This window comes from Chiloscyllium punctatum, chromosome 2 (assembly GCF_047496795.1).
Source record: "Chiloscyllium punctatum isolate Juve2018m chromosome 2, sChiPun1.3, whole genome shotgun sequence".
In the NCBI taxonomy this organism is placed as follows: domain Eukaryota; kingdom Metazoa; phylum Chordata; class Chondrichthyes; order Orectolobiformes; family Hemiscylliidae; genus Chiloscyllium; species Chiloscyllium punctatum.
Window position 1 is genome coordinate 92,188,778 of NC_092740.1, and position 22,827 is coordinate 92,211,604.

Below are 22,827 nucleotides of genomic sequence, written 5' to 3' on the forward strand. Positions count from 1 at the left end.
TTTTAATAGTTCTGAGCAAACTAGGATAACATTTAATATTATAGCAATCAGTGGAAGACAATTCTTGTGAGCTTAAGCAATTCTAGCTATCATTCCAAATAAAAATGGCTGAGGGATCCATCCAGTTGCATTGCCAACTTGAGTCAACTTTTGCTCACTGTTGATCTTCTCAGCTAGCAAAAGTATGAGGAGCAAGTCATCCTCAAGCAAAATACACAAGTTTAGTTTACCTAGTTTATTTTAAAAACCATAAAATGTTCCTTACAAAACAAGATTGCATTCTGCACATTTACTGAATGGATCTGGCACATTTAAACTACCAGTACTATTGTCCATAAACAGTGTACATCTTAATGTTACCATATTACAGGAAAATACAATAAACCACTGAAACATTCAGAACAAAACATAAAACCCAGAATCCACTGTCACTGTTGGAAAATTCAAACTGTCTAAGCTGTGCTAAGGTTCACTAATTAAAACATGACAAATGATGAAAAGCAGAATATGATCTATGCTCCCAGTGTGATCTATGTAAGCAGGAATGTTGGCTCTTCAAACAAAAAGCAGTGACAAAAAAGCAGTGATGTATTCCTTCAATCTTCTCCGCTTTTTTGTTTTACAAGAACTCCCCAGAGTACTGCCTCACACTGTGAAAGGAAAGTACAGAATTAGACAGAGTTGATACTGTTAAAATTCAGAAAATTTAAGACAAGCCCAAGTTTACTTTGACCCATACCATACCCTTATTAAAATGGCCAAAACAAAAGCCAAACCTCCAACCCTTAAGTTTATATTAAGAAACTCAAGAATTTTATTGTTACAGGGATTAGCTCAGGTTGCCTAAGTGTGGTCAGGACATTTTCCAACACTGTTCAATATATATAAAACTGTGCTTTCAAATCATGCAATTAAAGCAATTCACTAGTGCTGGGTCGAAAGTTTGATATTCTGAACTTGAAGGAAATCTTTGCCTTCAGAGGTTATCAGCAACATTGCACACCCAATTGTGCATAAATTCAATTTCCCAAACTGACCCTTTCCACCACCAAAACAAAACCGTTCCCACTACCAAACTGACCTTATCTCGTGTGGAGCTGCGGTATCTGAACGCACGGGTCAGCTTAAGGGCGCAAAGCGGCTGCTGTAGCTGCACTGGGGAGAAACCAGGTAAAAAAAAAATAAACTAATTTGACCAAACATTTTTTTTTCAAATCAATGTTCGGGTGCGAGTGCAGATCAATTCGACCCAGCACTAAAATTTCAGTTAACCAAAGCTTGTTTATGAAACAGTTCAGCGCAGCACAGGAATTATAATTTAAGATGACAGAAAATGGTAGTTTGCTGTTGAAGCTTAATTAGTTACTGGAAGTAAAGATTGAACAGAACTTTCTGGAGAGATATGATCTGCGCTATATGGTAGACTGTGATTTGTTGTCAATCCAACTGTCAAACAACAAAATCACTAGTCTTCCACACAGAACCAGACCACAATCCAAGTTGACTGATCTTCTATACTTGGGTTATTAGAATTAATGAAGTTTTATTATACAACTGAAATTTACTACTCAAAGGCATTTTTAAAAAGACATTTAAACAGCAGATACCATTTGTTGAATTTAGTTGGCAGTGAATAAACTAAGCTTGAAAGTCAGATGATTTCAATGGTGAAAACTTAATGAATGGTGCTTAAGTCTTCTCAGCCCAGCAGAGACAGGATAAAAAGAGGAAGTCAATTTAGTTGCTAAACAAAACAAGTACCCTTTATTACTACTTGCCTGTTCTGCAGCAGATACTGTGCATTCTGGATCTGGTCCTGTGTGCCTGTAATGGTGATTATGCGATCCTCAGAGCCTTCAAGAGGTTCATCGATCTTAATGGATGCTCCAGACTCATGACGAATTTGCTTAATTCTCTGACCTCCTTTACCGATTATAGAACCAGCCAGCTGTTATATTAAGAAAAATTGGTTGATGCATATTACAACATACAACTTATTTCTCAGCCCTGCAGGAACTTGATACATAATCATTATCTCTATGTTATCAATATATGTGACATTTGGAACAAATTGCACTCTGAAATTAGAACTAAATTTGACAAGTTAAAAAGTGGATGCCACCGAATACTGGGAGTGAATTTGGATAATCACTTAGGCAAGACCCAATTTGATTAAGATCGTTTAATATGCAGGGGGCTTGGTAATGAATTTAAATACAAACTTACATCTTTAGGGATTGTGACTTGTGTAGTAATGATTGGCCCTCCCAAATCTCCATATCCACCACGGCCGCCTGAAAACCAATTATGGAAATCAATTAACCAAATTTAACTGAAATAATCCAGTTAATAAATTTGAATAGAACAAAGTAAACTCACCATATCCAGAACCACCCTGCACATGAGGATATTTTGGTGGGTTTTGGGGAGGACAAGAGAAAGTACATTAGAATAAAGACATTTTTTATAAATTAGTCCCAAATTTAAAAATTACCATAAATAGCATACAAAAAAAAAGTGAAGTAGAATGACAAGTTATTTAATTGCAGTGAGTGGGCAAAGTAAAGGAAGCCAAACAGAAATTCAGCAGTAGTAGTTTGCAATAAGCCATTCCATTTAAATTCATTTTAAAAAGTGATGGGTTTCTATTCCAATAGACAAGCAGCTGCAAAATAACCTTCAGAAGGTTTCAAGTTTTACCTAATGTCATCAGGCAGAGAAGAATGTTACTTATATGCACAGGTTAAAGCTCATATAAAAGGAAGACATTTTCAGAAGAAATCAAGACTCACCATTCCATCATAGCGATCATTCATTCTGTTCCTGCCATAGAGAGTACGGTCACTACAATGAAATAGGAGCTATTTGTAAACACAGTAACTGCCCCAAATCCAGACTACTTTGGTAAGTCAGGATGGTACAGCCTGTTGTCCAAACAATATAGCAAACATGAATTAACTATTTTTGAACTATATTTAACTTGTTCCCAGCAAGTTGTTTAAATCGTTCCATAGTGATACTGTATGAACTGATACAATGTATCAACAATAAAAAATGTTTGCTGTTTGCAATGTCTTTACTGAAGCCCTTTATACAATTACTTTTATCAAATTAAAATTAATCAGACCAACATATTTCAAAACAGACATTGCAATCTGGCATACAAGTAATAAACATAAATACTATATGCACTGGTAGAAAATAAATGACAACCCCAAAGGATTGCTTTTCTGATTGGTGCTGCAGGCAGTAACACCAAGCTTACCCTCTAGGTGGAGGTGGGGGAGGGAGAATACGGCCACCTCTCCCACCTCTTGCAGTACGGGGCAGAGGTGGTGGGCCCCTGCGCGTTGGTGGGCTCATGTCATCATAAGCATCTCTTCTGGGTGGGGGCATTGGACGGCCTCTGCCCCCAATTCCCATGGGAACTCTACGCTCATATCCAGGAGAGGGAGGATGGGGCCCACCCCTGCCACGCATCTGAAAGGGAACTGGACGTCTTCCTCGGTCATCAAACATCATTGTAAAACCACCATAATCATAGGTTTCATCGTAGAAATTTGGATCGTATGGCTGTGCACGTCCCTTGACGGGAGACTGGAGACAAAGAAAACAGTGTATCACTTGCAGGAAATATCAATATTAGAATGAAATGTTAATCTCCGATAATCAAAACCTGATTCACTTAAAGAAAATAAATCAATACTATTCCAGTAGTAATTTCTTAAACTAGCAGACAAGCTCCAGACAAAAATTTAACAGCAAGCTTTAAAATTTACCAATTTTCCATCTTTACAAAAGACATGTAAACAAACATCAGTAAAACAATTCTTTCATGGAAATATAAAAAAGAGTAAGAATGCCAACCTCTGCCAATAGTCCCATTATAATCTTGATGCACTCAACCACTCTGTCTGGCTTACCGCCAAGCAGGACGACCCTATCCGTTGAATGAGGACAACACTCCTGGAACAGTTTAATAGTTGTCTGTGTGGTCTAGAATCGAGGGGAAAAAAGTTGGCTTACAAAATATTAAAAAGTTTAGACAATGAAATGTAAAAAAGTGGTGAATTTACATACAGCAGAATTTCAGAGCACCACTACATACTCCACCACTATGCCCCCTAGTAACTATAGAATTGAAGTATCAGTTCTGAGGAATTGCAAAGTTTAAGTATTGAGAATCTGCCACATCAAGACAGCCTCAACACCAAGAGCATATGATTACTGCTCAGACCAAATTCCAGACAGGAATTTGAGATACGCAGAAAACACCAGTGGAATCAGAAGCACATAGATAATGTAATCTTACTGGTGACCAAATACTTTCTTCATTACCATAATCAAAACTAAAATCTTTCACAAGACAGGTAATACAACTTACCTCTCTCAGCTCCTTTATTTTTACTCCCTTGACACCAATGATGCTCCCAGCTTGGCTTTGGTGAACAAGCATTCTTAGTTCACAGTCAAAATCCTTTCCTTTATAGTGTTGATACTGTAAGGTCAAAAGTTGAACAGAAGCATAAAATTCTTGAACTGGTATCCAGGTTTCCTACATTTGACTTTGAAGCTGAGTTGTAGACTGATAATGTAACTCAATTGTTACAATTGCAAGGCTACATCTCATTTACATTGTAAATTGCTAAATAAAGAACACAACTCACCTCTTCCAAAGTTGGGATGATCTTCGATAATATATCTCCAATTGTTTCAATATCCGCATTTATACTCAATATGCTGCCAAATTTTTTTAAACCATTGACAATTTAAAGGAGAAGAAAGGAAACAAAATCAGTGAGTAAGCCATTCATAGCATTCTGAAAATGTAACATTAACTCAGTACATGTTAACAATTAAATTTAAAATAAGTATTTAGTAACCCCCATTATAAATATTTACTAATAAACATGCAAATTTAAACTAATTAACATTTCAAATTAAGACAGCTTTGGAAAATGGATAACTGGAAGGGCTCAGATTAAGTGGGCAAGAAAAACGACGTATAGCTGAGAGCAGAAAAGTGGAAAAAAAAATCATTCCTCCCCACCACCAGCAATTTGAGAAACCCCTGGAAATAGATTAGCAATTTTGGCACACCTTTTCATAGGCAAAAGCAGAAAAATGTGAGTATCATGGAGTACAGCATTAAAAGAAGTGTTTGACAAATTTGGAGAAAAGGTTAAGAAACTAGTTGTGGTAACAGCACTACTATGCCCCTGCAGGAAATCAAATTAAAAAAAGAAAAAAAAAACACAATGAGACAGAACAAATGAAAGTGAAAGGAATGGTGACAAGTTAGATTGTAAGACTATGAATGTGGGGAGCAAGATGTACAAGGATAGTGCAAGAAAGACAGATTTAACAAATGATTTAAAATGCAGCAAATATGCAACACTTGAAGCTGTGCTCCTTCCATTAAAATGAATTAGTGGATTGCTCTGGGTGGGCAACTCACGTAATAAAGACCAGCCACAAAAGACTTAATGGGGAAAATAGACAGAAAATAACTCAAACAGTACACTTTCTATAAGGGACTACTAATTAATAACAACAAATTCAGGTTATATAGATACAATTCCTTGTTCTAATCAGGCAGTGAGTCATAAACTGTTGGGACATACCGCTCGGGGCCACTGCTGTCTGGGACTGATACACTGGCATTGTACTGCATTGGTCACAAAGGCGTTCGTGGTTGTTGGCATTGGGCAAGGGCATTCAGTGAAGTTCAGGTATTGGTGCCCATTGGCATTTGAGCACATTATGGGCATAGCCAACCAGGGTATTCAGATGGGCGTTCAAGGGGCAGATGGGTCAACGTCATGATGGGCAACGCAGGGAACATGTCGATCCAGTACAAGGGCAACGGAGATAAATGGCCAAAAAAACAAGGAGAGGGAAGAGGGGGGAAAAGGAGTAAATTTTAATTGAATGAATTAAAAAATCTATTCTCATCACTCTATATATCCTCTGTACAGACTTCTGAAGACTCTATACAACGAGACACTTCATAATTATAATTTTAGAACAAAGTTACTTTAAACAGTATTTCGCCTTATAATAAGGGAAATAAATACAAAATCACTAAATGAAGTTAACATTAAACCTACTCTTCTACAGGGCATCTATTTATGCTGACTAATACAAAAATTACAATTCTGTTCAGCTTCATTTTTTCTCAAAACATTCCCTCCCATCTATGGAAACATTGTTAACACTGTTCTATACCCAATTTCATATCAAGTATTCTTCTTTACATAAAGCAGTCTTTGTCCTTCACGTACATCTGTATAGCTGTTGAAGTAAGAACAGATGGACATCTTTTAAAAAAAAATAAATTCGGATTCTGGGAAACTCTGGATTATACTAGCCACCTGCAATGTTTCTCCATTTAATACTGTAGTTCACAAATAGGATAAGCTGTAATCAAGGATTGTTACAGATATGGACACCTTAAAAGACAACTATGAAACTTAAAACTGCATCCTAGTTATATAAAGCGTTTAATGATATCCCCTCAGAGCTAGCCCAGCTATAAAACTTCAGAAAAATGATTAAACAATATTACAAAAGGCTCTGTCCTCCCAGAACAGTATAATTAACTCATTTTAAAAATGTTCATAGCTTCACTGACTATCTAGCAATATATTCACAACACAAGACTGCAAAATTTCAGTTATGACAATTACAAACTTACTGAAAAGTTATGACTTAATCACTAGATCAACACATTTTAACCTACACTATAGATGTATACTCACGTCTGTACGCAATGACTTGATATTTTTGCCACCTTTTCCAATTACTGCTCCAGCATTCTTAAAAAGAAAATCACAAGTTAAATTCTAAATAGCTTTCACTACATCTTTATGCATTCAAAAAGTACAGTTATGTATCCTCGTGTTCTACTGAATAAAAAACGAGCAGTTTGCCAGTGCTTGAAACTAGAAATTTCTCACCTTGCTCTGCAACAGAAGCCGTAGTTCCACACACTGATCATTATTCCGAGACCTCTTAAAGGCTTGCTCTCCATCATGGTCCTCAGCGGGACGTTTGCCTGAAAGTTTTGCGTGTTTTTTTTTAAAATATCAAGCTTCATGTAAACATTTTTGGCACACTAAGTCTAACATCAAATACTGGCAATTGTGCTTCATTTGCACCCTGGCTGGTACAATTTGTTAACATTTAGTTAAGAGTATGCTTAGAACAGTATAATCTACAAGTCTTACACATTGCTTTACTGTCTCACTTACCTTCTACACATCATAACAGCTATGTTCAACAATCCAACCTAGAAAATGCATACTCCAACATTACTTGCAATTTGTTCTCATTGATACAATTGTTACATTATCTGCTGAATCAAGTCAAAATTTAATGATTTAAACTTTTCTAGTTAAATATGACATTTGCACTCCATCTACATACAATTCTAATCACTGGATCAGATTTTAGTGTAAAACACTAGACAGCAATTGTTCACCTGAGGAGAGGAGTTATTTTTAATTGCAAACCATTGTGCACAAGAAAATTAGCTGTCAGCTTTGCGGGTGCTGATTGGCCAACATTTGCAATACTTAACCTTTAGCACGATACATCACTTCAGATAAAAACAAACAGTCAGCCAAGGGAGAAGATTGTTTGAGGAGATGAATTTATATAAAAAAAGATGGGTAAAACAGGCTTCAAAAGTAAAGTGAGCCCTGTAAGACATTAGGACGGGTAACATTACTGAAATGCATGTGTAATGTAAATAGTGAGTTAGATTCTGAAAATGGTGGCATGCATAGAAAGACAAGACCAAGCAAAGAGGTTGGGGATCCAGAGGACAACAGAATGATCAATGTTGATGCATAATAATACTCAAGCTACCAGCGAGTGTAACTACCCATCGGACACTGGATGCAACGTATGTTGCTGTCTGAAAGACATACATTGGAAAGACTTGGATGAAGGTAGGGCACAGAGCAACGATGTGAGGTGCAAACTGACCAAATTGGAAAAAGAGGTTAAATAGTCTGTTCAGAAATCAGAAAAACATTTTTCTAACTCATCTTTTAAAAAAGGTTCACACAATGCAACTTTCTACTATGCACACGGAGTCAATATTCCCAGACTTTTGAATTTATTCAAAACTGTTATATTACTTAATGAAAACAATTAAATGGAAGTCAGAACATAAATCAAGCAAACAAATCAGTGCTATAAATCTTATGACAATATCAATACAAGAAATGCAAAAAAGGCAAACATACAAGAACCAGGGCTAAGACTACTACCGTTGGTCTCTGGGCTGTTATATTTGATGTCTTGCTGATCAGTTTCCATTTTAGGTATCAAGTACTGCGAATAATACGCAAAACTTGTTATGCAGCTAGTCTGTAAGACAAAATTTTCCACAAGTTGTTAAATACTCATTTGCTAAACTGACCAATAATCAATACAAAACACAGCAAAGTACTATTGTTTATATTAGTCAATGATTAATTTCAAATGGAATAAACCAAGATGACAAGTTCACTCAGAAGTTACAAGGAGAATTTTTAAGATATTCCAAAATCACTTCAAACAAATGGCTGAATGCTTGTAACCTGTGATGTGCCAGAAGTGGTGTTGTGCCCACTGCTTTTTGTCATTTATACAGTCATTTGGATATAGACACAGGCAGTACAGATAATAAGTTTGCAAATTATACCAAAATTGGAGGTGCAGTGGACAGCGAAGGAGGTTACCTCAGAGTACAATAGGATCTTGATCAGATGGAATTTAATTTAGCTAAATGGGAGGTGCTGCATTTTGGAAAGGCAAACCAGAGCAGGACTTATACACGTAATGATGAGGTTGCTGAACAAAGACTTTAGAATGCAGTTTCTCCTTTCCTTGAAAAAAAAAGTGAAGTCCCTATAGACAGGACAGTGAACGGTGTTCAGCATGCCATTTTAATCAGAGCAGAGAATTTGGAGGTCATGTTGCAGCTGTACAGGACACTGACTGGTTGGACCACTTTTGGAATATTGTGTGCAATTCTGGTCTCCCTCCTATTGGAAGGAAGTTGCAAACATTGCGAGGGTTCAGAAAAGGTTAACAAGGATGTTGCCAGGGTTGGAGGGTTTGAGCTATAGGGAGAGAGTGGGTCTGTTTTCCCTGGAACATCGGAGGCTGCAGGATGACCTTAGAGTTTATAATATCACGAAGGGGCATGGATACGTCTTTTCTCTGGATGGGGGAAGTGAGTCCAGAACTGGAGAGGAAAAATTTAAGAAGGGACCTAAGAGGCAACTTTTTCCACAAAAGGGTGGTGCATGAATGGAATGAACTGCCAGAGGAAGTGGAGGCGGCTGGCACAAATACAACATTTAAAAGGCATCTAGATGGGTATACGAATAGGAAGGGTTGAGAGGGGTATGGGCCAAGTGCTGGCAAATGGGACTAGATTAGGTTAGGACATCTGGTCAGCATGGGCAAGGTCTGTTTCTGTGCTGTGCATCAATACGAGTCTACATGCAACGAATCCACCTAGCCTTCCTGCGCAAGACATTAGCAGCAATAGATATTTAATCTCTCGCCGAACCTATATAATTACAAATCTTTTCATTACATGTTAGTAACACTACATGGCAATCACCTGATTATGTTTATCAAGACTCATGATAGTGTGAAATTGAATACTGTGGATTAAGCTAAGTATTACTTTACTTTAATTAGTGATTATATGCTTTGGATCAGCTATGGGGCAACATGGTAGCTCAGTGGTTAGCCTCACAGCACTACAGTCCCAGGTTAGATTCACACCTCGGGCAACTGTGTCGAGTTTGCATATCCTCTGGGTGCTCCAGTTTCCTCGCACAATCCAAAGATGTGCAGATCAGGTGAACTGGCTATGCTAGTTTGCCCAGTGTTAGGTGCATTAGTCAGGGGTAAATATTGGTTAGGGGGAAATGGGTCTGGATGGGTTACTCTTCAGTGGGTCGGTGTGGACTTGTTGGGCTGAAGGCCCTGTTTCCATACTGAAGGGAATCTAATCTAAAAAAATCTAATCACAGTTCGATATTAGAAACTCAGCAAATCTGACAACACCTGTTGAGAGAAAGCGTGAATACTTCAGAAACCAATTGGTAGAAACATGTGGGTTACATGCTATCATAATGAAAAAATACAGTTGGGACACGACAGAACGTTGCCCAGCTTCTTCCAGAGGCTCACTGAAGATGTTACCTATGGTGACGAGATGTCTGAAAATGAACCTTCCAGCTCAGCAAGCAAGCCTACATCCAAAAAACTATGTAATGGCACTGATGAAAATGTTTACCCAGAGTGTAAATGCCAAATAAAAAAATCAATACAAATGCAAAAACATGAAAAGCAAGATTCAAACTCAAAATAAAATGGGAAGATGCTCGAAAAGAACTTAAGAGTTGACAGTATTGAATTCAGAAGACATGCTGCTGTTCAAGCTCATAAGGGAGGTTCATCGAAGACTGCAGCAAGCTACGGACAAAAGTATTAGGCCATGTGATGTAGCGAATTCAAAACAGCATGAAACAGGTCACCCCAAATTACAAACCACACTGAGCAGGAAGCATCCCATATATGAAGAGAGTGAAAGTAAACCAATACTTCACGTAAATCGTTGGCAGGCACTTGGGCCATTAATAAAGCTTCAGGTTACCCATAAGTGATGGGCATGGAAAGGGCACAAGTCATTGGAGTAGACAATAAGATATCATGCGTGAAAACAGCTCTTTTACAATGCTGAAAAGAACGGGGAAGACCTTATTTAATGGAGGAGGCTGATTATGCAGGTAGCCTGCAATACAAAACAAGATAACAGGGTAAAGATTTGAGACCATGGGGCAACTTTATGTCCTCCAGAGTGGGTGGAGGATATATGGAACTAGCTGCGAAAGGAAGTGGTAGAGGCAGGTACAATTACGGTATTTAAAAGTCATTGGACAGATACATATAGGAAAATATTAGAGGAATAAGGGCCAAACACAGATAAGTGGTACCATGTCAGTTTAGGAAAACTAGTTAGCAGGGCCAAGTTGGGTTGATAGAGTTGTACAGCATGGAAGTAGACCTATGACAATTTAAGGTAAAAACACAGGCAAAAACAATGACTGCAGATGCTGGAAACCAGATTCTGGATCAGTGGTGCTGGAAGAGCACAGCAGTTCAGGCAGCATCCAACGAGCAGCGAAATCGATGTTTTGGGCAAAAGCCCTTCATCAGGAATAAAGGCAGTGAGCCTGAAGCATGGAGAGATAAGCTAGAGGAGGGTAGGGGTGGAGAGAGTAGCATCTATGACAATCTAAATCAACATCACATCAGGATGGATATAAAGACAGAAACCAGGAAGGGCAGAGCCTTCTCAGATGGCAGGGTGACAGGTAGTTCAGATAGCTTTGGGAGTTGGCAATCTGACTGCAAATTAGCAGACAGGTCATCTCCTAATGGAGGCAAAAATTCAATTATGTTTACTAAAATACTACAACTGCAGAACATAAAAAGGAGATGGAAAACTGAAGCAAATTCTGGATTAAAATAAGAAATTGCACTGAAATAAACAGGACTACAACTTGCACAAGAATCTTAAAGCTAGCATGCGGGTTCAGCAAGTGATTAGGAAGGCAAATGAAATTCTCAGTTTATTGTAAAAGGAATGAAGGACAGGTGCTTTGCTGGAGTTGTGTGGTCTTAGTGAGATGTCATTTTAATTATGATTTCTACATTTGCTAGAGTATAATTAGTTTAGCAGCATACGAAAAAAATTGGAATTCTAAAATCCCAACAGTGCAGATTCTGCCCGTCAAGTCTGTACTGATCCTCCAAACAGCATCCCATGCAGACTCACGGCATATCCCTGTATGGTTTTACAATGGTCAACGTCTTAAACTGCACAACTCCAGATACTGTGGGATACTTTTTGGCATGGCCAGTCCACTTAACCTGCACTCCTTTGGACTGTGGGAGGAAAGCTGATTTACTTGGTTAATTTGTGGGATGAAGGCCTGAAGTTATGTTAATGATGTTGGACCATTGGGTGTTTAGAAGACCGAAGGCATTAAAGATCCGCGGTAGAATAACCCTTCTAACAATGGAGACCAAGACTGTGAAGCCAAAATTCTTTGCTCAAAGAATCCTCCACTCTGGCTCATGTTTCTATATTTAGAAGACTGTCACCACAGCTACACCTTTTATCTATAACTATCACATTAACTTAACCAGAAATCAACAAGAATTACTTTGGTTTTAAGGGACTGGTGGGATCTGTTATTAAAAACAGCAGACAGCCACAAACTGAGATACCAAGACTGGAATTGGGATAAGTATTCCATGCAAAGTCACTAGCTAGCACTAAATGGTAAGTGTTACTAACACAATTGGAGTGTGGGGTCTAAGCTTTAATTCCAGAATTTTCCTTAATTTAGTTCCCTGGTAAACACATCTGTCAAAGACATGCAATAATCTAGGACAGCCAAGTTGGTTTTAAGACCTGCTGTATATTATCTCTGCATGTTCAAGTTCATGCCACTTGGAACTTAAATGTCTCATGATATATATGAATTTTCTCCCTTCCCAAAGCAAAAAGTGGAATTAGACAATTTTTGCTTCTTTGGAATCAAAGAAAACGTTTTGATAGGAACGACTAACCCATCTCAACTGGTTAATTCCTGATGAAGGGCTTTTGCCTGAAACATGTTACTGCTCCTCGGATGCTGCCTGAATTGCTGTGCTCTTCCAGCACCACTAACTCAGAATCTGGTTTCCAGCATCTGTAGTCATTGTTTTTAACCAATTTGACAGAAAAGATTGCTAGTCCAGAATAGAGAATGTTTCAAAATGAAGACTACAGCCTTAAACTTATCAGGTAGCGCCTGACAAGTTCTGGAATATATACCTAGCAACCATTTATTGTTGAAAAAGCGCCTATTTTACCACAATGATTTGATCGTCTTGAGGGGGGCAACACAAAACATCGCTAAAAACTACGAACCCAAAATTTGATGCGAAAAAATTGTCTGAGGACGTTGGGCTTGAGGCACATTTCGGCATCTTCAAACTATGAAATTCATTACATCATGTATGGCCCAGGGCATAAAATTTAATCCCCTAAACATAAAGCAACACGTGGGCGAAACAAAAAAAAAAGCGCGTGTCGGATGAAATCCGGCCACTCGAGCGCCATCGTGATGCAAATGGAGCGGGATTATCTCTGAACCTGTAACATATAAGGATGGTAATTATTAAACAACAGCGGCAAAGTAACGGCCTATCTAGCCAGGCGTTTTACACTGACACGTGGTCAACAATATTTCATACAAGAAACCGTCTCCACCATTTCGGCTGCAAATAATTCGATCGGCGTCGGCAATCTGCGCTCAATAAAACTCACTGCCTCCAACTGCAAAGGATAACCTCAAAATGGCCGATGTAATGAGACAGCGAAACGTGCTAAGGACCACGGACCGTATCCACCGAACTACGGCCTGATCCGCTGCCCAACTGGCGGCGGTGACGGATCCCATCGCGCACCCTGCCCATCTTTTCGGAGGGGGGGGGGGGGGGTGGTTGCGGCAAACCTAAATCACCTCCAGGACCCGCAGACATTCCGACAACAACCGTCCCTAAAATGGCGGCGCGGTTCGAGCTCTTGAGGCGCTCACGATCGATTGCCTCTTCCTTTTGAGGAGAGGGGGGTGGAGGAGGAGGAAGAGACAGGGAGGGAGGGAGGATAAAACTCGCCGCCATTTACCCCGTGACTCGACAAAGAGTCCGAGACGACAAACAACGGCATTAGAGAATAAGGCCGCAAACAGCCACACTAACCAGGCCCATAATATGGGGAGATTTCACATCGTGTCGGACAGATTTGAGAAAAAAAATACTTTGTTCGATTCGGAAAGGAAAAAAAAACTTCAATTTTTGCTTTCGTGCGGGATTCCGAACGTTTTAACAAAAATCAAGACACTGATCAAGTAAAATGTCTACCACAGCCACCCACAATGTCCACGCTCACGACGAACATGAGCCTCCGAATAATCGCATTCCTTTAAAAGAAAACGCGAGCGCTTCTTATCTATTTATGACTATGTGCATTTTTTTCAGAAAAGCAGAACTCAATCAAGCGTATTCCGCTGTTAAGGTGAATACCTTACCAAAGCTAAAGGCTGCGAAGAGAATCGAAGCTCAGCTTTCAGGACGAGCCAAACAAAATGGATCGTTCTGGTGTGGCACTGACTGCTTTACCCACAAGCCCCAGCGACGATTGGCCCCGCCCTAGACCGCGGTCTTGGGCTCTGATTGGTGCAGAAGCAGCACCGCCTTACAGTCTGGTGACGTACCCGAAGACACTTCTCATTGCGATTGGTCAATGCGCCTGTTAATCAAATCGGTTGGCGGGCCACCCCATTGTCGGTTAAAATATAAAATTATATCAGACACGTCATGTAAACGGTCCCCTCCAAGTCTTTCAAGTTATAAGTCTTCAAGTCTGTTTTTTAAAAATCACGATCGCATAATAAATATCGTTTCCTATAGTTTTTAAAATATATTTCTGTGTTGTGGCAAACAGATCATGAAACGACGACTAAGACGATGAAGAACATTGAGACATCGCGAGATGTGGATGCGCGGGCGCGGGGGCGGGAGAGTAAATTCTGGAAAAAATACAGTAGGTGTCACTGGAAGAGGAAAGTGGGGGACAGGATTCGTTTGAATATAGACGCTCCAACATTGGAGGGCTGCATTAATATAGGTTGAGTATTGATTGTCAAAACAGTAAAAGCTTCGGTCCAAGTGTTTTTTATTTGCTAGGCCTTTGATGGATTCGAGTTCCAATCGGTTTGCTCGCACTGTGGGTTTCCACACTTGTCATAGTAGCAGTAGTTTCTAAAGGCATAGAATAAGTTAACTTTATTTAACTCTCACATTTTTTTAAAACGTGCATTAAATTATCTTCCGTTTGGCTCTCTGTCCTTAAGCCAGAAAACAGGTGGAAATAGTTATAGGTGGTCAGGAAACATTTGGAAAAGAGGTAACTTATCAGTTCGATTACTTTTTATTTGGACCCCTCAGAGTTTTCCCCCTACGCATAAGGTGGTTGATTTGTTGAATGTTTCCAGCATTTTTCCATTTTTACTTTAGGTTCCCGGCGCCCGTAGTGTTTTGTTTTTGGTCTTTCTCACATAAGGGCCGTACTGTTTTAAAACTCTGTGGATGTTGAAATACATTGATTTGAAATCGATTACAGTCTATCTTTATTGTTTGACATCAAACATCACACGTGCAGAAAGTTAAAATGGAAAACTGCTGAATGCATTACAGTTTGGTACTAACGGAACTAAATGTGCTGTTGCCAGGTTCGTAGATGACAAAAATAGGTAGGAAGGCACATAGTGGTGATAATAGATAGAGTACTACGGAGGGATACAGAAGTTAATTAAGGAGGCAAAAAATTGGCAGATTGAATATACTATGGGAAAATACATTCAAATTGAGGAAAGTTTTTAGCAAGGGAGCAGTTTGGTGTCCTGGAACATGCATTTTTAAAAAAAACTAGCGTCCAAGCTGGGTGCATAATAGAGAAGACAAATGGAATGTTGGTCTTTTATTTCAAAGAGAATGTAGAATCAAAGTTTGGACGTCAGAGTTGAGATTTTTTTCTTTGGTGACAAATTTCTGGAATTCTTTAGTGCAGAAGACTGTTGAAGCTGAATTGTGAAATATGTTCGAGGCTAACATTGACTATTTTAGGTATTATAAATCTATGGTTATGGGGGAAAGGCAGGAAAATGCATTCAAGGATTAGATTAGATTAAATTAGATTACTTACAGTGTGGAAACAGGCCCTTCGGTCCAACAAGTCCACACCGCCCTGCCAAAGCGCAACCCACCCATACCCCTACATCTACCCCTTACCTAACACTACGGGCAATTTAGCCATGATTATTATCATCCATGATATAGGAGCAGGAGTTGGTCATTTGACCCATTGACACTGGTCTGTGGCTGACCAAGAATGTCAAAATTGAAATTTTGATAATTTTTAAAAAAGTTAGGCCATTGCTGGGTTAGGTCTGTATTTATTATCCATCTCTAATTAGAAACTTATAGCTGGTAGAGAGCTAGTTTCTGGAGCTGCTGGGAGTTTTTGGGTGTAGGCATACCCAGAGTGTTGTTAAGAGAGTTTCACGGTTTTGACCCAACAACAGAGTTCCAAATTAAGATGGCGTGACTTGGATGGGAACTTGGAGTGGTGTTTCCATTCATCTGCTAGCCTTGTCATAGGAGATTGTAGAGGCCGTGAGTTTGGAAAATGCCAATCTACGTGTTTGGTAGAATCTTGGCAAGTTAATGCTGTGCATCATGTAGATGTTGCACATGACTGCCACTGTGTTATGGTGTTGAAAGAGCTGAATATTGAAGATTGTGGATGGATTACCAGGATGGTGTTGAGCTGCTTGTGTTGGAGCTATACCTATGTGAAATATTCCATCACACTCCTGATTTGGACCCTTTGAGAGGTTGAGTAACCATTCGTGAGACAGGAGATGAATTTATTACAGCAGAATTCCTTGTGTCTGAGCTCCCTTGCCACCACAATATGTGTACATATGGCTTATTAATTTCAGTTTCTGGTCAATGATAAATCCCATTTATGCAGCTCTTTAGGTGACTGAGCATTGGCTTTACGATGGATTCTTAAAATTTGTTTCTGAAATGCAGTTGCAGGATAGTCTTACTTTGAAGCCCTAATTACCTTTTTAAGAAGTTGGTAGACTACGTGACACTGGATTAGATCACTATTAGATCGCTGGACTAATGATCCAGGGATGATGGAGTGATGAAATAATATGTGACTTGGAAGGGAACTTGCAGATGGTAGGATACCCTTGTGTCTGCCATCCTTATTTCTGTAGGCTATAGAGGTTGTCTTGCCAAACGTTTGATTGAAGAACAAGTAAATATGAAGAGGGCATAAAAATGTAGTACCTAATAGACAAAACAAAGCAAATATCTTGTGTTCTTTTTAGGTTTGATTATGACATTCAAGCTCATTAAATGAAATTTAGAAAACCAAAATGATTTCTGCACGAATTGAAACTTGGTTGGAAGCAACATGGAATCTCAAAGTTCCGTCACACTGGCTTCAAGCATGTGTAGAATGGATTCACCAGGAGAACCAAGGTGTTACTTTAACACAGGCCCAGATCAACAAACAAGTTTTTGAGCAATGGCTTCTTACTGATCTCCGAGATCTGGAGTATCCAATTTTGCCAGATGGAATTTCTGAAACGCAGAAATGTGACCTCCATGGATTTTACTGCTTGCAGATTGATTCATTAATTGATGTCAGCCAAGCAGCATACAGTCAGCTGCAAAAAATCCGGGGAAAGGACACCACTAACGAACAAGTGACATCAACACAAATATCCCAAAGATCTTGGGAAGCAAAACCAACCCGAATGTTGATGCTGCAATTAACGGATGGAGTCCAGGAGCTCCAAGGAATGGAATATAAGCCTATTCCTGCTCTCCATAGTGGCCTTTCACCAGGCACAAAAATCTTGTTATTGGGTAATATTGCTTGTCGATTAGGAGTTCTGCTTCTTAAGCCTGAAAATATAAGGATGTTGGGAGGCGAAGTGGAGTCTCTTATGGAAGAAAACTCCCAAGACAGACTACTTGCAAGGTTAATTGGAGAATCGTATGATACTGCTGTAACTAGAGTGAGTAACAATCAAAGTACAACTGAAAGGGCTAATGGGATGCCTCAGCTCTTGGAACCTTCAGATGATGAGCTTTTGGCTGGTTTTGATGAAGATGATCTGCTTTTAGAATCCAGAATGGATTCTGAAAGTGGATATTGTAGTAGAATTGGTACAACGAGCTGCATTTCCAATTGCACACAGCCTTTAAGCAGTGGATGGCAAAGTATGAACTCCCAGATTCCAGAAATGTCCAGAGAATTTCAAGGCGAAAATAGAGAATTATTAGATTGTAATGATGAAGACTTTGATGAGTTTCCCTTGGATGAATTTGATGATTTGTTTGTGCAGGGTGAACTGAATGCAGAAACTGAACCTGATAGAGCAATGAGCCAATCCCCAACATCTCTCAAATCCTTAGTCAAAGAGCCACAGAGAAATAACATAAAGCATGTTGCAGAAGCAGTAGACAACAGACCCGGTCCATGCCCAGAGCAAAATATAAAAGCTGCTGATAATACCTCTGGATCTCAATTACAAAGCCAAGCTAAACATCTTAAAAGTGGCATACATACGGAAAATGCAGGTCCAGGTTCCATGTTAAGTGATCATAATTCCATGAAAAAGACAGGCATTCCTTCTGTAGAAGGAACAAATAATACAAGTGTTCTCACTATGGAACTGAGAAAGAAGCAGCGTAACTCATTAACGCTGAATGAGTCCTTTAACAGAAGGCCAGAGAACGATTCAGTACTTGGCAATCTGTGCATCTCATCTGGAGTAATTTCAGGTTCCTTCGGCAGTGGAGAAAATTTTCATAATGACGGTGCAGAAATAAGCAATATGAATGGAAGAATGTTCAACAATCCATTTGTGGGTTTGAATTCTCCACCGTTTACATATCTAAACATTCTGTTGGATAAGAAACCTGATATAATAACTGTGGTACAAATCAAAGGGTTTATTGTTACCTTACTAGACAAACTCACAAGTAATGGTGGACTGTGGAATATTAAAGCTAGAATATCAGATGGTACTGCCTATATGGATGTAGAACTTGGTGATAACATTTTGAGAAGCTTGATTGGGTTCTCAGTAGCAGAAATGAGAAACTCCATAAAATGCCCTAATCAACAGCAAAAGGTAACTGCGGGATTACAAAAGTGCCAGCAGGAGTTGGTGGACCTTTGTTGTCTAATGACTATTGAATTTAACCCAACCTTAACTACTAGAGTTTTGGCTTTCCATGAAGTAACTCTAGAAGACCTGCAGAATTTAGAATACCGGGTACATTCGAGGGGGGAAAACAAATTGTAATTAAATAATTAAGCAACTGGAGTTTGAGATTTGTATTCTGTATGCTCTTGCATTACAGACTTCAAGGATAATTTTAATCATATTAATACATATGCTTGTGTTTAACTTGTGAAATTTGACTTCTGAAAAATAAACAGTTCTTAAAAAGGTTTTAATTTTTTAATTTGTTAGAGTTCAAACAGCTAGAATTTACTTTATTGTTTGTTCTTTGCCTCAGCAGTCATGAAGAAACGAGAATGCATTTTAACTACTGAGGTTTAGGTATTCAACTTTTGTATTGAGATATCTACTATAAATTGTTGATGGGGTAGAATAATTTATTTTTGTCACAGAGCAAGCGGGCTTCTTTTTAGATTAGATTAGATTAGATTACTTACAGTGTGGAAACAGGCCCTTCGGCTCAACAAGTCCACACCGCCCCGCCGAAGCGCCACCCACCCATACCCCTACCTCTACATCTACCCCTTACCTAACACTACGGGCAATTTAGCATGGCCAATTCACCTAACCTGCACATCTTTGGACTGTGGGAGGAAACCGGAGCACCCGGAGGAAACCCACGCAGACACTGGGAGAATGTGCAAACTCCACACAGTCAGTCATCTGAGGCGGGAATTGAACCCAGGTCTCTGGCGCTGTGAGGCAGCAGTGCTAACCACTGTGCCACCGTGCTTGTTAACTGTCAGTTTACCACTTGTGTTTGAATTGTGACATGATTTCACAGTGAATATTGATCATCATAACTCTGGAATTGAATACTTTTGAATAATGTTACTGTTCTGAAAGTTTTTCTAAACAAATTTGTTGCTCCCTTTTGAAACATAGTATTTCTTATATTTGTCCAAATGAATGCAAAGTGGAAAGCTTTGATACATGCCTTTTTTTTCAGTTTTTAATGCTTGATAGTTCCACAATACGACAGTTGGAAAACAGATCTTTCACATTTTAAATTCCTTCATTCTTCTATATGGTGAGTCATTTGTTGATGTATTTTTCTCATTTGTGTGCTGCCACAATTAACCTACTCCCTACATATTAATTTTGTGTATGCGATGGAGTGTGTATGACATGGAGTTATGGCCATAAGTGGTAGCACAGGACAGGTAGGAATGGAATCTGGAAATTCAAGGTTTCTGCACCAAAGATACAGGATAGGAAAGCCCACTGGGATTGGGTGAAAGTTCTATTTATGGTAATAACATCCCGACTAAAACTGAGGCAGTGCTAACTGGATGGCACCATCTGAAATCTTTTCCTTTGTAATCTGGATGTTGATCAAATGTTTTTTTCCAGGTCATTTGAGTTGTGCAACTTGGATTTACACCGGTGTCCAAGTCCAGGCCTGAAGGACTTTGGTTAATTGAATTTGGTCCTTTTATAAAAGGAGCCAATTTCTGACAGCCAGCTGTTCCTTCTAGACTTTTTTCAGAAGATCTGTGAAATGCTTCAATTTCCTCTAACTTTTACAATTACTTGTCTCATTTCTCCTCCTAGATGTGTCTTAATGGTTTTGATGGCCACCTGAATTGAATTAGGATTACTGTCACATGTACGCCCAAATACAGTGAACAGTTTATAAGTTACCACTTATGGTGCCATCTTGATTACAAAGATACCTTGGTACAGAATCTTAATTACAAAGCAGAAAAATAAGGAGAGCAAGGTGTTTGACAAGGTTCCCCATGGGAGACTGGGTAGCAAGGTTAGATCTCATGGAATACAGGGAGAGCTAGCCATTTGGATACAGAACTGGCTTAAAGGTAGAAGACAGAGGGTGGTGGTGAAGGGTTGTTTTTCAGACTGGAGGCCTGTGACTAGCGGAGTGCCACAAGGATCGGCGCTGGACCCTCTTTTTTTTATCATTTACATAAATGATTTGGATGTGAGCATAAAAGAGTACAGTTAGTAAGTTTCCAGATGACACTAAAATTGGAGGTTTAATGGACAGTGAAGAAGATTACCTCAGATTGCAACGTGATCTTGATCAGATGGGCCAATGGGCTGAGAAGTGGCAATTGGAGTTTAATTCTGATAAATGTGAGGTGCTGCATTTTGGGAAAGCAAATCTTAGCAGGACTTGTACACTTCATGGTAAGGTCCTTGGGAGTGTTGCTGAGCAAAGAGACCTTGGAATGCAGGTTCATAGCTCCTTGAAAGTGGAGTCGCAGGTAGACAGGATGGTGAAGATGATGTTTGGTATGCTTTCCTTTATTGGTCAGAGTATTGAGGAGTTGGGAGGTCATGTTGCTGCTGTATAGGACATTGGTTAGACCATTGTTGGAATATTGCATGCAGTTCTGGTCTCTTTACTATCGGAAAGATGTTGTGAAACTTGAAAGGGTTCGGAAAAGACTTTACAAGGATGTTGCCAGCGTTGGAGGATTTTAGCTATAGGGAGAGGCTGAACAGGCTGGGGCTGCAGTGTCGGAAGCTGAGGGGTGACCTTATAGAGGTTTACAAAATTATGAGGGGTATGGGTAGGATAAATAGACAAAGTCTTTTCCCTGGGTTCGGGGAGTCCAGAACTAGAGGGCAGAGGTTTAGGGTGAGAGGGGAAAGATATAAAAGAGACCTAAGGGGCAACTTTTTCACAGAGGATGGTATGTATATGGAATGAGCTGCCAGAGGAAGTGGTGGAGGCTAGTACAATTGCAACATTTAAAAGGCATTTGGATGGGTACATGAATAGGAAGGGTTTGGAGGGATATGGGCTGGGTGCTGGCAGATGGGACTAGATTGGGTTGGGATATCTGGTTGGCATGGATGGGTTGGACCGAAGGGCCTTTTTCCATGCTGTACATCTCTATGACTCTGTATTCTTGGAAAACTTAAGTACAGTTTGAGAGAACCTTTCAAAACACTTCTAAAGAAATTGTTGAATATGCTTGGATGATAATTAAACAGTAAGTAAAGATTAATTGAATCTAATCAATTGTTTGCAGTGGTTAAAAAATGAACATTATTCAGTGAGATTAACACCATCAAGCTTAAGGTATAATTCCACCTTCTTTTTAACTGTATGAGAAAACTATAAACGTTAGACCACCAATCACAACGTGACCTTCACAAATCTGTAAGTTACGTATAATTAGTTTCCAGGAAATGTAAGCTAAATGTTTGATTAATTGGAAGAAAATAATTCTCAATTAGTGCACTGTGCTGGCATCAAAGCTTTGTGGTTTAAAATCATTACTGCAAGTAAAATGAGTCAAACGCTGATTGATAATGTGTTCATTTTTTATACCATTTATTAGACAAGTAAAATGGTCAAATATGTACCTCGGTTGTAAGCAAAGTGGAGATTACAATCATGGTGTTATGGAGGACGTGTTTATCATTTATCCTTTATCATTCATAGTGCCTTTGTGTATATGAATCAATGAAATAGATGCAAGAAAGAAAGAAATAACTTGGTTTTATATAGCGCATTCCCAATTTTAGCTTGGTGTAAAATATTTTATCCACAAAGTCTGCTTGAAGTGTAATTACAAGTGGGGTACATAGCAGTTTTTGTATGCAGAAAGTCCTTCAAGGATTGTGCTTGTGTGGCCTGAGAGAACTGGAAAAATTGAAGTTGTTAGGTGCAGCTGAGAGTTTCAGAGATGGTGGGGTGAGGTAGTGCCATATTTGGGGACAATTATAACAATCTCCTGTCCCTTAATAATATGGAGATTTCATGTCTTACAGAACATTTTCTAAGTCACTTTCAATTTTTTGTCTTCTCAGAGATGCTCAGCAATTTTCTCCGGATATTTTAAGCACTAAAGAGCTTGCAGGGTGGTTAAAATGGACTCAAAAC

The 22,827-nt window shown here is 39.2% G+C and overlaps 2 protein-coding genes across 14 annotated transcripts in view; one reads left to right on the plus strand and one right to left on the minus strand.

The window, feature by feature from the left end:
- hnrnpk (heterogeneous nuclear ribonucleoprotein K) lies at nucleotides 1-14,298 on the minus strand. Of its 8 annotated transcripts, none has more exons than XM_072585774.1 (15): nucleotides 14,160-14,298; nucleotides 8,280-8,379; nucleotides 6,960-7,057; nucleotides 6,762-6,818; nucleotides 5,625-5,668; nucleotides 4,668-4,740; nucleotides 4,385-4,498; nucleotides 3,868-3,996; nucleotides 3,266-3,597; nucleotides 2,793-2,844; nucleotides 2,380-2,395; nucleotides 2,227-2,294; nucleotides 1,779-1,948; nucleotides 1,082-1,155; nucleotides 1-650 (listed from the first exon to the last, which is right to left on the minus strand). In XM_072585774.1, exons 2-14 carry the CDS (start codon nucleotides 8,326-8,328, stop codon nucleotides 1,125-1,127), a joined length of 1,233 nt encoding a protein of 410 aa, XP_072441875.1. In that variant the 5' UTR covers nucleotides 8,329-8,379; nucleotides 14,160-14,298; the 3' UTR covers nucleotides 1-650; nucleotides 1,082-1,124. The 8 variants fall into 8 exon arrangements, with proteins under 8 accessions (XP_072441875.1, XP_072441870.1, XP_072441855.1 ...); XM_072585769.1 differs by having other exon boundaries at nucleotides 4,385-4,507; XM_072585754.1 differs by having other exon boundaries at nucleotides 8,256-8,379.
- Nucleotides 13,733-22,827, plus strand: part of rmi1 (RMI1, RecQ mediated genome instability 1, homolog (S. cerevisiae)) — a 21,644-nt gene continuing 12,549 nt past the window's right edge. Inside the window, exons 1-3 of one of the 6 annotated variants that reach the window (XM_072585694.1) lie at nucleotides 13,733-14,146; nucleotides 14,576-14,758; nucleotides 17,037-19,177. In XM_072585694.1, the coding sequence (XP_072441795.1) occupies nucleotides 17,085-19,028 (1,944 nt within the window). In that variant the 5' untranslated portion in view covers nucleotides 13,733-14,146; nucleotides 14,576-14,758; nucleotides 17,037-17,084 and the 3' untranslated portion in view covers nucleotides 19,029-19,177. Of the gene's footprint in view, nucleotides 14,147-14,403; nucleotides 15,038-17,036; nucleotides 19,178-19,917; nucleotides 19,999-22,827 lie in introns of those variants that run through there. The other 5 variants (XM_072585701.1, XR_011962589.1, XR_011962590.1 and 2 more) reach the window with 5 other exon arrangements.